Here is a 13,796-nt window from a genome sequence, read left to right as displayed (position 1 = left end):
GAGCTTGAATATCTACATATTTACAATGGCTACTTGCTTTGGAGATTTATCAATTTTAGGCTTGGTCATTTATGTTATGTATGTGCTCCCGGATGTATATTTGATGCCTCTTGGGTTTCCAAATGTTATGATACTTATGTCTTGAACTTGCATTGCTTTTTGCCATTCCAGATTTTGTTCCAGTGGGAGTACTTTGACATTTCATTATAATGATTGATTTATTAGAGACAGTGGAAGTCTCTTGCTTATGTATATATACTCAATTGGTTTATGCATACACTATTCTTGCAAACATTGATGAGACTGTGGATTGATTTACCTTTGATTTGTACACATGGTACTTCCTCCTATCAGACATGTGGTAGCTTGGTGGTCTCTAACAACAATTTGTACCTTGTTGATTTTCTCTTAACGCTCCTAGTTGCATTGTATATCCTGGTTGCTATCCAAATATCTGTAGGAGTGGGAACTTTGTATTTTTGGTCTTTTGCCTATAGTTCCACACTCTTTTACTACAATTTTATAGACACCAATGTTGAAATCCAATTTTAAGCAATTTCTTTGAGAGCAAACGCTTGTTATAGATACTCTAGTCCACTTATTTTATGGACACCTATACATGGGATTGCACCTTGCCTCTTGCATTCAGTATTGGGTTGATTTTGGGGCTATTTTACTATTATTACAACAACCCATTTACTCTTTGCTTTGCAATTATCATAGCATCTACTTATGGGAATAATGGCATTTTCAACACAGTAAAAGTTGGATGGTAACAACTTCAATTATTGGAAGACCCAAATATGGCACGCTTTGGTTCAAAAGAAGCAAAATTGAAGTTTGAAATGCAAAGGTATAATGCTTGAGGAGTTTGATGTAGAGGCTTGGGCTGATCTTGATGTGTTGTGTAAGTCCACCATTATCTTGTCTTTGTCAAAACATGTTTATTTTAATGTCATTGAGACAAAGCGTGATGCTTGGGAGTTATGGGAGAATATTATATATGGTCTTTATGATAAGCAAAGTTCTGCTTTGTAGTTGTATTGACTCAAGAAATCTCATTTTGGCTCGAGGTGTCAAGACTGGCAATCTTTATCCCTTGTATCTAGTCCTATGGATCATATTTTGGTTGGATTGATGTTCCACATGTATGCCTTTGGTATCTCCAACTTGGGCATATGTCCCTAAAAGAAATGAAAGTCTTGACTTGTTTGCAGTATCTCCCACCCTTGGAATTTTCATGTTTTGATTAATCTAATCATTGTTTATATGGTAGGCAGACTTGCAATGCACATAAAAAGTCTAGCACTATGGCACGAGTGAGCCCTTTGCTCTAGTTTATTCAGATTTTTGTGGTTCCATGCCTTGTCAAACCTTGGGTGGTGCAAAGTATTTTGATATTGCTCTAATACTAGTTGAGAGGAAGTGATGGTGGGATGTGGGTGGAGAGAGAGAGAGAGAGAGAGAGAGAGAGAGAGAGAGAGAGAGAGAGCAATGCATGCAAGAAGATTTTGGTGGGTGCTTAGTTACCCTTATTCTTTATTATCTTCACTTATATATGTCTATATAGTATGTACTAGCATAAGGGGTTCTTGCCTATACTTATATATATCTAAAAAGTGTTGAATTATAAAGGGTGCCTACCTAGCCATTGGGATTTGGCCTTTACCCCAACATAAAATCATGCTCCAGGAGTGCAATCAACCTCTACTTTTTGTCATGTTCTTGTTTCTTACATAAGTGGAACATGAAGGAGGTTCTTTTCATTATTATGCAGATAAATCACCTTTATTTGCCTTCTCATCTTATGAGTTAAGATAAGGTTTAGCATTTTGTTATGGTAGTGTGTACTTTTAAGTACAAGTAGTTTCCATAGTGAGTATTATTTCCAAGGTACAAGGCATGTATAATTTAAAAATTTTTAAAGAAGTTTTTATAATTGTGTTGCACTTGGGTGTCCGCAAGGCTAGCAAGGTTTATTGCATTATTAGCCTTTCCGCATAAGAAGAGTGGATGTACCCACGATTTGCATGGGATAAAGCACATGTTAGAAGCGTGTTAGCATGTGTGCTACACCAAATGAGCTTTTCTCTTTCTACTTAAGCCGATTAGCACAGAGCTAGCAAAGGGGGTGCTAGCAAGGGAAAAGGCTAGGGTGAAAGTAACCTCCTTCCCTTGCCATGCACAGGGTGTGGCCTCGAGGTTAGTGGGGGAGTGATGTTCACCCCCCCTACTAACCCTTGGTGTGACTCAACGCTAACTCTTCTTGTTAAGGGAAAGTGAAGGTTAAATAAGTGCAATCCCGCGAGACACAGTGACCACGATCATTGGCCAATGTTCACCATTACCATTTTTGTTAGCAATAGGAAAACTATTAATTCAAAATCTTAGAGGAATATTTGAATCAGATAACTTGTAAGTTGTATTTACTTTTTTTATAACTAAAAGTTATGGAGAGTTTGAGGTACAATTGGTTTTTGGAGGACAGTTAGTCTCTAGTTCCAACTTCCAAGCCTTCAAAGTTAAAGGTTTAAACGAGTATTTGACCTTGAGCGTATGATTATAAGAATCGTTATCACTTTGTACTTTCCCATTATTATCAGAAATTCAGAATATCATTAGATTACTATATATTTACAGTTTGTGTCTTGAGAAGCGTTTTGATTGGCTAGGAGGCCAGAAAAGCTAGCTGGCAGACACGTGTCGGTAAGAATGGTCACGACTCACGCCCTCCTTTGACCATGGCAATTTTACCACCCCCGGGGGCCCCCTCCCTCTCTCTCTCTCTCTCTCTCCGTGTAAGTCTCTCTGCGTCTGCGTCTCTCTGCGTCTGCGTAAGCGTCTGCTTTTGATGGTGGCTATGGCGGAAAGGAGGTTCTCTGCTCCCCATTCCCGTAGTGCCTCTGCCTATCGCAAAACGCAGGGTTGGGCCGCCTTCACCCAACACCACCATCACACTCACCCTCCCCCTTACGCGCCCCCTACCCCCCCTGCTCCGCCTGACCCTTCCCAATTCGCCCCTCTCTCAGACCACCCTGCTCCGTCCCCTCCCCCTCCCCTGCTCAAAGGCTCGTCCTTTGCAAACGCCTTATCCAAGCAGCGGCAAGTTCGCCTGCGTGCGAACGGCGGATACCGCCTGCAGCCATTGAGTTCCTGTGCTAGTGGTGATACTGAGCAGCAACATCAGCTCACGCCCGCGGTCTCCCGCCTCAAGGCCCGGCATCCCTGGGCTGACGATGCCCTCCTGTGTGACCTGCTGCGAGCAATGGATCTGGACGAGGAGATGACGTCTGCGCACCTCTTCTCCATGTCAGGGGATAGTGATGGGAGCATTCCTTCTGAAAGCCATGAGAAGATTTCTGCAACTCAGAATAGTGATGGGAGGCTTCCTTCTGACAGCAATTGGAGGATTTCTTCTGCTCAGAAGGAAGAAGAAGAGCAGGATGAGGAAACTGCTTCGTTGTCAGAGAATGAAGGCTGTGAGGTTATGGCGAACGGTAGTAGTGGTCAAGGCATGTGGAGGGCTCTTTCATTCGGGCTCCATTATGTTCCTATGGAGCCAGAATTCATGGAGGAGGACATGTACAATTTGAAAAGAAGGAGTGCTTCGAGGATGTCCAGGTAGTGTTCACAAAACACCAAGGTTCATTTTCAATATAAACAAATCGTAAAATTTATGGGGAATCGCACTTGTATTATAAGAGTATTGTAAGCCCTATAACTGATTAAAGCTTGAATTATAGTCTAATTAGAAGTTTTTGTATGATTGATTAAGTCAGTTTAGTCATAATTTGACCAGAAAATCCACGAAATTCAGGACAATACACTTGCAACTCATGGAGGTTGAAGGTGTTTCTACTCGCTCCTGAGAATGAATACGCAGGGCTTTAACATGGAAGGGGTTTTTAGATTTGAGCTTAATTTTTGTGACTAATGGTAGAAGTTCAGCAAGTCATACAGAAGATTCCAATCAACGAGTTCTGGTCTTATGAGCAAAGGTTTCTGCTTCCGTGCATCTATTAGATAATGCACTTTTGTAAAGAGTGTCATCATCATAATCACATTTGTGGTTGTTACTGTTTTCATTACTTTAGCTGCCTGTTCTTAGCTTTTCTTAGATTGGAAATCTCTTGTTCCTGTTTTCTCAGTACATGGTTTAAATCTTAAACAAGACATTGGACAGAAATCATCTAAAATTAGAAGCTGCACAATCTCAACTGTTCCTTAAATAGGCAAGTGGTGATTTATGGAGCAGGGCTAGTGGAAAACATTCCCGAGGAGCACAGAGTGCCTTTCAGAATGGAGACTACAGCCGAGCTAAGTTACTTTCTGAAAAGGCCACCAAGGAGCGGCTAGAAGCAGAAAGGCTACATGCTGAAGCTGCAGAGCAAATTTTCCTTGCTCGAAATCCGGATGCTCAGAGGCATGTTTGGGAACTAGATTTACATGGGCTCCATGTGGGAGAGGCTCTTAGTGTCCTTCAAGATCGTCTGTCCCATCTGGAGACAGCAATTCCACAGACCAATCGTAGACAAGACAACAGTGTGTCAAGACATCACAAATGTTTTCCATCTGAAGTTTCTGACACCCACACACAATGTCAACAGAACACTCTGAAGTGCATGCCTCAAATGGCTGACGGTATTCCTTTCCAGCAACGACTGAAGGTGATCACAGGTAGTGCTTCAATCTAATTGAATTTTCATTTTATGGGTTTGTATCTATTAGCAGAAGCTGAAGAATACTGCTCTTTGAGCTTGTCCTGTTTAACTAATGGCAGGAATGAATCGTAGTACTCTTTGTCCTGTCAAAATGGCCCTCTAAGCTAAGTAGCCACTTAAAAAACCGTAGCAAGACTCAATCATGCTGCAGGCCTTTGCCTTGACAGCAGATGTAATTATGGCAGATGTAGGCACAAGATTCCATGCCAATTACAACCACTATATGCACACAGATTGTGAATCCTCTCTTGCACACATCGTGTAAAATTTGGACATAACACTTGTCTGCAATACAGCATGCCATGGTAATCAGCCTGTTGTGTACAGTGGGTCAATTGCTCTTCGATGTCTCAACTGAACAGCTTGTAGTACTCTTTCTTTTAGGGACACTATAAATTCACGTTATAGAATTGGTTGCTTAGCCCTACCACAAGATGGGCTAAAATGCGTCTCCCTGATTCTCGTCGAGACTTTGCAGAGTGGATGCATGCCCTAAAGGGAGCTTGTTTGATGTTGAATGAACAATGAGGAATCTCAATTGGAATAATTCCTCAATTGGAATATTGAAATGGTTGATGGGCTGGCACAGGCCTTGCTAGATTGAGTCTCTCGACCAATAATAAATCTCAAGGATAGCTGCTGTACGTTCGTTGAAAGTGCCATATCTTAGGCTGCATGAAGCCGTACATGATTAAGCAATACATTCAGACAATACACCTCTAAAGAAATGATCAAGCTCTGATAGCAAAACACAATGTGTATGTGAAACTCAAGATGTAGAGAACTGAGTGAATGATAATATGCTGATTATGATAAAGGGACTTCAAACCTCTGTGCCTTCAAGACCAGGGATGAGGTGGGTTGTGAGTGGGGTTTGAGATGTTGGGAATGGTTTGAGAGTGCGTCATACTTTTGATGTATCCTGAAATGCAGCAGCAGCATGCCACCAGGCCAGATGATGATGTCAACAGCAGCAAAGAAACCTGTATGCAGTCCTCCACAGTTAGTTGGATGACAACACTCAGATAGGGTAGTAAATAACCTAGTTTAACACTCATTACAGCAAGCATAAAATTCACATAAACTGAAATGCACACTTCACCACTTAATCTTGGACAATGGACAGCTTGTTGGCCCCACTATTGGCGCCCCCTATGGTATTCGTTTAACTTTTATTGCAAATGGATGGAGTACAACTGAGATTTTCTGATCTCTTCTCTTGATCTAAGTACTACTTGCTGTCAAAACTGACCAGAAAGCTTTCAAACCAATTTGTCCCTTGGTTTGCTTGGGGATCGGCCTTCATCCTGCTCCTTGAAAGACGAATTCAGCCCCAAATCTGGTATTGGCTGGTTGGCCTCTTGAATCTCCTTGAAATTCCTTAAATTAGCTACTGGAACTCAAGTCCTAGGCCCTCAATTTTGAGCACGCATCCCGAGGTGGCTCTCAAACCCTAATTTCTACTGTAAATTAGGGTTTATAGTAGAGTTTTTCCAATGCCTCCACCTCTGATGACTCAAATGGCTAGATTTTGTTGAGATAACTTGAGAGATGGATGAGGGATAAGATAAGATGCTGCAAAGAGAGAAATTTCAGAGTTCCATCACAAGAAAGCTTGAAAAATTTTGCTGCTGTGCTCAAATAGCCATGGAAGCTGTCATCTACAACTTAGGACTACTAGAAAGGTAGGTGTCTCCTCTTGTATGTTGTCACCCGCACTAGAAGGACCTTGGATTGCTGTCACCTGCACGTGGCGGGCTCCAAACTGTTATCACATCTTGTAGGACTGATCCCTAGTGGCTGCAAATCACATTAGTAGCCTCTCCTTACTCTCTCTAAGAGCCTCCTCTCTCATAATGGTTCAAATAACTTCAACTAGCCTCCAAAAACGTTTTTCCCACTTGCATCGACAAGTTTTGCCAAGTGGTAGCCTTTTAATTTCATTTTTTAGCATTATCTAGCTTATTAAATTAACTTTTTTGAAAATTAATTTTGAAATTTAATTTAATAATTATTCTAGTACTCAAAAAAATTGATTCCATGGGCCAATAATTAAATTGGCTAGGTCAATTTGTCTTCTAAGTATCCTTGAGCAGTTATTATTAGCCCTTAGTAGCAATAATCCATTGGGACTGATGATGATGTGAGCAACAATGGAGGGACCAACGCATAATGTTATTGAAGATTTCAAGTAGCAAAATATAGGTATGCTGGCCACTAACACTGCCTCATGGATATCACGAGATCAATGATGATGATTCAGCGGGCTGTCCATCGGGAGCAGTAAATACAGATTGTAATAGGCCAAATGGTGGTGAACATTAGTTGGCAGGTAGTGATGATGTAAATAGGATGGGATGCAATTGGTGATGGCCTTTAGATGGTTAGCAATGTCCTCCAAAGTAGGTGGTAGTATCCAACACAATAGAACAACAGTTTGGACAATATGGTGGTAGCTCTTCCAAGGGGTATGAGAAGCAAAGGAGTGGGTGAAGGCTGATGGCTGATGGTTGATGGCCGATATGACAATGTTGATGAACAATTAGGGATAAGATGGGATGTGCACAAGATATGCTTTCATAGGGGATTTTTGGGAATTTGTTATAGGATAAAAATAATGCATTTTTTACAAAGAAATCTTTTTGGGGTTGTTCTAGTGGAATAAAACTAGGCATTAATACATACTTTTTTCTTTGACATCAATACCCTCGAATGGTTGGGTTAGCTTGTTTGTTTTGTGATATGTTGGATCTAACCATCCCTTTATATTCTCCCCATGGGGCATAGCTACTTGAAATGTTGCAAATCATATCTATTCTCCCACCCAAAAAAAATGGAGTTTAAATTATAGGCTCTATAGTCTTGGTAGGCCACTAGGCAACTAACATACACCCTAAAGCTACTAGCGGACAAAGGGTATATGTTAGTTGCCTAGTCGCCTACCAAGACTATAGAGGCTATAATTATCTTACCAAGGGAGTCTAAGTAGTCACTCCAAAGAAAAATTAGGCTTAAGTTTTTCTTATAGTATCTTTCTGGTTCCAGTTTTAGACTTAAGAGAAGGTCCTGAGCTAAAAATTCATTATCCACTAATTAGCCCTTTAAAACAATCCCAAAACAGTAAATTACCAAAAGTTTCGTTAAATGGGGAGCAGTTATGAAGAGTTTCTGTGTCCCATATGCAAAACCTAATTTGAGAGGATCTTCCATGTCTATAAATAGACAAGTAGCCCACCATTCAACCCCTTGTCTTGCAGGTTGCAGCCATCAGCCCTCTTCCACTAGCTGTCCAACCCCTAGCAACTGTTGCTATATGGTCTATAGCTGTCCCCCAGTCTTCCACTACTATCAGCGATAAGTTTCCATAATCTACATCAGCTCATTTTTGTGCTTTTTGCATTTTTCTTCATCAACCTTTGCTTCGACTGGTGGTTAATAGACTCGGGATTCATCTTCGGTGGATGACACACATTAACTCCTCCCTCAACCCACTCCCATGAGAGCCATCAGCTATTGGACAGCTCTGTCCTTGAGTATACTATACATTCTCTTCTTCATTTACAACATTGATTCATCAACTTCAGAGTTTTTTTTCTTCTCTATTTGTGTTTGTGTTTTTGTGTTTTCAGCTTTGTATTTTGAGTTTTGAGCTTTGCATTTAGGGTTTGAGTTTTAAATGTAACTATTTGAGTCTTTGTGTTTCAATCATGGTAGTATGTTCTGTGTTTCTTTAGTGCAAACCCTAGCGTATCTTCACACCTAGCTTTGATACCATGTAAAGAAATACTTGAACACAAAATACATACACAATCTTACAACAAAGCACAAACCAATAAAAGAACTCAATAGGGTTAGGGCAACTCAAAGGCAATAAACACTGAAGATTAATGAATAAATACACTGCTCAATGCAGCAACCACACTATGCAAGGTAAGTACTAAACCTTGAATACTCGTGTCCCTACAGGACCGAGATAGATGATATGAGTTGGAGAGTGTTGACAGATCTCAAAATGCAATAAACAGCCTCTAAATGTGTACACCATCAACAAGCATAGATTTGGAGAGTTTGGATCAATGCCGAACTTGAATTGTGGGCAGCAGCTGAGAAAAGTGTCAAAATGATATGGACAGCAGCAAGAACTGGAAACACAGCTGTAGATGCTGACATGGCAGCTAGGTGGCTGCAGCAGAACAGTAAACATAGGCTGCAATGATGATGTGGCAGGCTAGTGTCATCTCCTGCCCAACAAACGCAAGCTAGAACTGCATGAATCAGCGAAACATGGCAGTCTTGATATATCCAAGCAGGAGTAGAGGGCTGGAAATCAGTCACCAGTTGATTGTGAGTGATGCTTATGAGTAAACATAGAAACCAGGGACTGCAAACTGTTGCCAGCTGATGGACAGCCAACTCAAATTGAGATGTCCACCAGAAGGGGTGTGGACAATAGAGAAAAGACACCAATACCCTACAAAACAGGATTATGGCTGAGTGGTGGGTAGCCTATCTATTTATAGATAAGTGGATCCTCCCAAATCAGGGTTTGGCATGTGGGACACATACTCTCTCTACAAAATGCTGTAATAATTGAGTTTTGGGGCCGTGATAAAGAGCTAATCAGTATGTAATGTATTTTTTAGCCCAACACCTTTTAGGACACTCTACCTCTCATCTAGTGATAAATATACACAAAATCTTGAGATGAAGATATAAGAGGCATCTGGAAGAACCATGTTAAAGTCACACTTTTGCACAAAATTTACTGCATAATACTCCTCTATACCAAGACATCATCAGGACGCTGCCATTGTGCTTTCCAGTTGATCCCACTGGCTACTGCTGTACCCCCAAAAACTGCTGCCTACTATCCAATGCTACTACCCTACCTAGAAGTGTTGCAACCCTGTTGTCATCTGCAGCCTCATCAGCACTGGAGGTGAACCATCTGCATTTTGTTGTCCTGCGTAGAAGTGTTGCAACCCTGTTGTCATCTGCAGCCTCATCAGCATTGGACGTGAACCATCTGCATTTTGTTGTCCTGCCCTGCTTCATTGGTGCAATCAGCTAGCATCATTGCATGCTGTATGGGCTGCATTTTCAGACTGCCCAATTGTGTTTCGCTTGCCCATTGTCTTCTTCAACGTCCCGCAGCCTGAGGGATGTTTTTCTCCCTCTACTGCTGCCTATATCATCATCAAACAGTGGATTGTTGCTCCTGCATTTTGGGATCCCTGTCGAGCACAACACATTCTTGGAGTTGTTCTTTGGCATCCCATACACCGCTCTCAGCTCACCTCAGCCCTAGTCCTTGAGACTTAAGAGGCTTGAGGCCCCTCTGTATCAGTCATCATCTCTATGCACCATCATCTGCATCAAGCATTCATCACATTGTGTTTATCATGTGCAGTACATTTGTGTTTCTCCTTTTTTGCTCTAGCATTTCCTTGTAAGCCTGAACTCAAAAAGCTTGGTATACAAGAGCATAACTATTAGAGATCTTTCAACTAACCTTATCAAAGCACAACCTACTCCGATAAATGTAGTTTCCTTCTCTATAACTGCAAGGGAACATCTCCCTTATGTGAAGAAAACTGCTACGATTTGCATTGAAGACACACAGAGTGTACGACCACGACAGAAACACAAAGAGAGAGACACAGACACAGAGGGCAAAACTCAATCCCTAAACGCAAAACTCAAAACTCAAACATAGAAACTCAAACACAAATAAAAGAAGGGAGAGAGAGAACAAAACTCTGAAGTGAATGAATGCTGTAAATGAATGTAAGAGTATACAGTGTGCTCAAGGGCAGAGCAATGTTGGAGTGTGATGTCCACCGGAGACGGATCCCAAGTGTGTGACCACCAGTCGGAGTGCTGAATAGTGAATGGTAGCAGGCTAGTCACCAAAACTCAGCAGTTTTGAGGCTGGAAACTGGTAAACTCAGCAGTGTACCGCCAATCGGAGGCTGAAAACTGTGCATAGTCTGCTGTAAACAGCAGGCTGAAACAATGTTTGATGTGGTTGGTGATGACTAGATGATCAGATCGCAGCAGAGGATGATATTGCCAGCAGCTGACGTCAGCATGGATGAAGGCGCCAGCAACAGGAGCAAACATGGACGAAGTGGCAGCAGTCTCGAGGGCTGGACAGTCACGTGGGAGAAGGCTGATGGCTGAAATCTACACGTGGAGTGAGAAACCTGCACAGACGGAATGAGACTGAATGGGGGCAGCCTGTCTATTTATAGATGTGGAAGGGTGCCCCGAAAATTAAGGTTCCACTGAACTCTCTCGAATTTCTTCCCGTTTTAGGGTTTCCATTGAACTCTCTCGAACCGCTCCCTGTTTTAGGGTTTTACTCTAAAATAGCATTTTTTTAGTATGTTTTGGGGCTGTTTAAGAGGCTAATCAGCAAGTAATGCATGTTTTAGCTCAACACCTTCTTGGTCACTCTACATCTTATATAGTGATGAATATACAGAAGTCCCGAGATGGAGATATGAGAATCACTTAAAAGAAGTAAGTCAATGTCATCCTTTTGCACAAAATTTACGTCATAATACTCCTCCATTACCTTTGGCATATCAACACAATGTCCCAATCTATAGCTCAAAAGGAGGTTCACAACGGTTAGAGCTAAACAATAGTGAAAATCTAGAGCTCCTAGCTGCAACAACATACATTGACAAGGGTACATGAGCTATTCAATGTCTTTGTGTCTGCCAAGTCAATGAACAGTATATGTGGAATGTATTTTGCTAGTCCTCTCCTTACTCCCACTAATGTGCAAGCTATGGGCATAAGTCATCACAAAGACCTAGACATGTACTTACATGTGAATATGAGAAGAGATGATTGTAGCCATAGGACATGTAATACTTCTCAATCACATGCTTTGTCTAATGAGTTTGCTTTTAGTGCATCACCTTCAAAGATTCAAGTCCCTTCTCACATCCAAATCTCGTCCTACTCTTCTATTCTTCCATCTTCTACTTGGGGGCCCTTGGAGTGCACATAACAAGCACTTTTGTGCCACATATAGTACCCATTGGACCCATCGAATCCTCTTCTAATGCTTTTCCACGGACTTATCCTTCATGTCACTTCTTTTTCCACTCTACCATTATGGCAAAGAATGCATTTAGTGATAAGACTCATTTTAACAGATCGAATTATACAACATGGTATACTGATTTGGCATGTGCTAGGTTCCCAAGATCTACGGGACCTTGTTCAAGGATAGGAAACCTAACTTAATCCACAATGGTCTTCATATGAGGTGGTTCTCTTATGAAAGATTTATAATGCTACAAAAGTATATTTAAGTGAATGCAAGTCTTTTGCCTAAGTTCCGATCACACTTGCAACACTTTGGACTTGCATTTAAGCATTAGGCACATTTGACCCACCATAGATGGCTCGTAATCTTACCAATCACATCAACCTTGATCTTGAGCTCCAAGAGTTCAAAATCAATGAGGAACAACCTGATAGTCAAGTTGATTGAATGTTGGAACTTACTTGCCCAATTTATCACCACTAGACCTCCAAAGTCCAATGACGATCAAGTTGCCCCAAAATATTTCAATTCTATATAGCAAGCCATTTCTGAATCACAACTCCCTACCTTTTATGAGTTTTGAGTATCAACACAAGACAAGATTGTTGGACCAACTCCACTAGCAGTCTCTTTATCATCTTCATGGGTGCTCTAGCATCCACCTCTTAGAAAGGGGAAGCCAAAGAGTGGGAAGAGAACTAACTCTAGGCCGACTAGTAAAGAGCATAGTTAATCCAAATCATGTCTTAAGTTGAGGTGGCAAAATATACCAAAGAAAAAGAGACTTTTGCCAACATTGGCAAAAGACAAGCCATTTCAATGACAAGTGTGTTCAAAGGCCAAGGGCACAATGCCCCAATCCCAAGACTTATTGCTCCTAAGAACTCCAGCTTACCAAGAGGAGACAATGTTGCATCTCCTTGGTAGTCAAGAGGGGGTCATACTCCCGCACTTGCAATTCATCCACCACACCTATAGGGTGTTTGCAATGAGGGAGAGCTATTGGTCACATGATGAGTACACAACCCCCTTTTTGTTACCAGAAGTGTTGTATGACCAGTCCTCCCTTGGACTTTCGTCCTTAGGCACATCTTGTCTTTATTGAGGAAGATGCATCCTTGATTTCTACTTCTAAGTTGCCATCTCCTTCCACTTTATCAAAAGCAATCGAGCCCACTTTCCCACAAAACCCTCCAATTTGGAGGATCTTTGGAGCATAGGCCTTTCTTGGTTCAAATGCTATGGAAATAAGCAAGATGTACTTTTACTGTCTTACATGTTAATCTTCCCTACTTTTTGCTAGTTGTATCTCTCCTTACCCTTTTACTAAAGTAGCAAAAGCATCTTCATTGTAGTCAACGTTATGTTTCCTAAGGTCCTATGTTGGTGTTTGTACTTATGGCTTGCTGGTAAGTTTTGACAGCAAGTGGCACTTGGATTAGTGGAGGAGGTTAGAGGATCTTAGATGTACTCCATCTGGTTGCATTACAAGTTAAAGAAATATTACAAGGGATACCAGTTTTGGGGCCAATAGGCAGTCCATTGTCCAAGATTAAAGTGGTAGCATTTGCACTTTAGTTTATGTGAATTTTATACTTGCTGTAATTACTATTAAATCAGGTCATTACCACCTCTCCAAGGAGGAAGGCTGGTTTCAGTGTCAATCTCTTTGAACATGGCATTATCATTCATGCAAAAGTCACTTTCTCTATCTCTAGTGCGTGCATTATGTCCCAATGCTAGCATATCTCATAATATCCTTGTAAGGTACATCAAAGGGGAATCCATTTTGCGTGGCATAGATTGAGTTTGCAAGAGGAAAGTCGAATATTGCAATGAATATATATCGAAGTCTTCTTGCAAATATCCTAATCCATACGTATCATACATTATCATCTCTATTCATTACCTGCACCATCCCTTTGAGGTCTTCCTAGTATTTTATGGCCACACCTCCAAAATACCCTGTGCTTCTTGGTTTTTTAGTAGTTGGATGAAATGCACTTTCC

The 13,796-nt window shown here is 41.3% G+C and overlaps 1 protein-coding gene across 3 annotated transcripts in view; it reads left to right on the top strand.

The window, feature by feature from the left end:
* Positions 1 to 2,782: 2,782 nt before the first annotated feature.
* Positions 2,783 to 13,796, top strand: part of LOC148017092 (smr (Small MutS Related) domain-containing protein) — a 40,802-nt gene continuing 29,788 nt past the window's right edge. For all 3 annotated transcript variants that reach the window (XM_087663198.1, XM_087663196.1, XM_087663197.1), the window contains exons 1-2: positions 2,783 to 3,621; positions 4,256 to 4,677. In XM_087663198.1, coding sequence (XP_087519324.1) covers positions 2,852 to 3,621; positions 4,256 to 4,677 — 1,192 coding nt within the window. In that variant the 5' untranslated portion in view covers positions 2,783 to 2,851. The remainder of the gene's footprint in view (positions 3,622 to 4,255; positions 4,678 to 13,796) is intronic.

Source organism: Lygodium microphyllum, chromosome 22 (assembly GCF_053477565.2).
Source record: "Lygodium microphyllum isolate KBCC chromosome 22, Lygodium_microphyllum_v1.1.10, whole genome shotgun sequence".
Lineage (NCBI taxonomy): Eukaryota > Viridiplantae > Streptophyta > Polypodiopsida > Schizaeales > Lygodiaceae > Lygodium > Lygodium microphyllum.
Note: the sequence above shows the minus strand (reverse complement) of the source record. Positions and strands in the feature narration are given on the sequence as shown.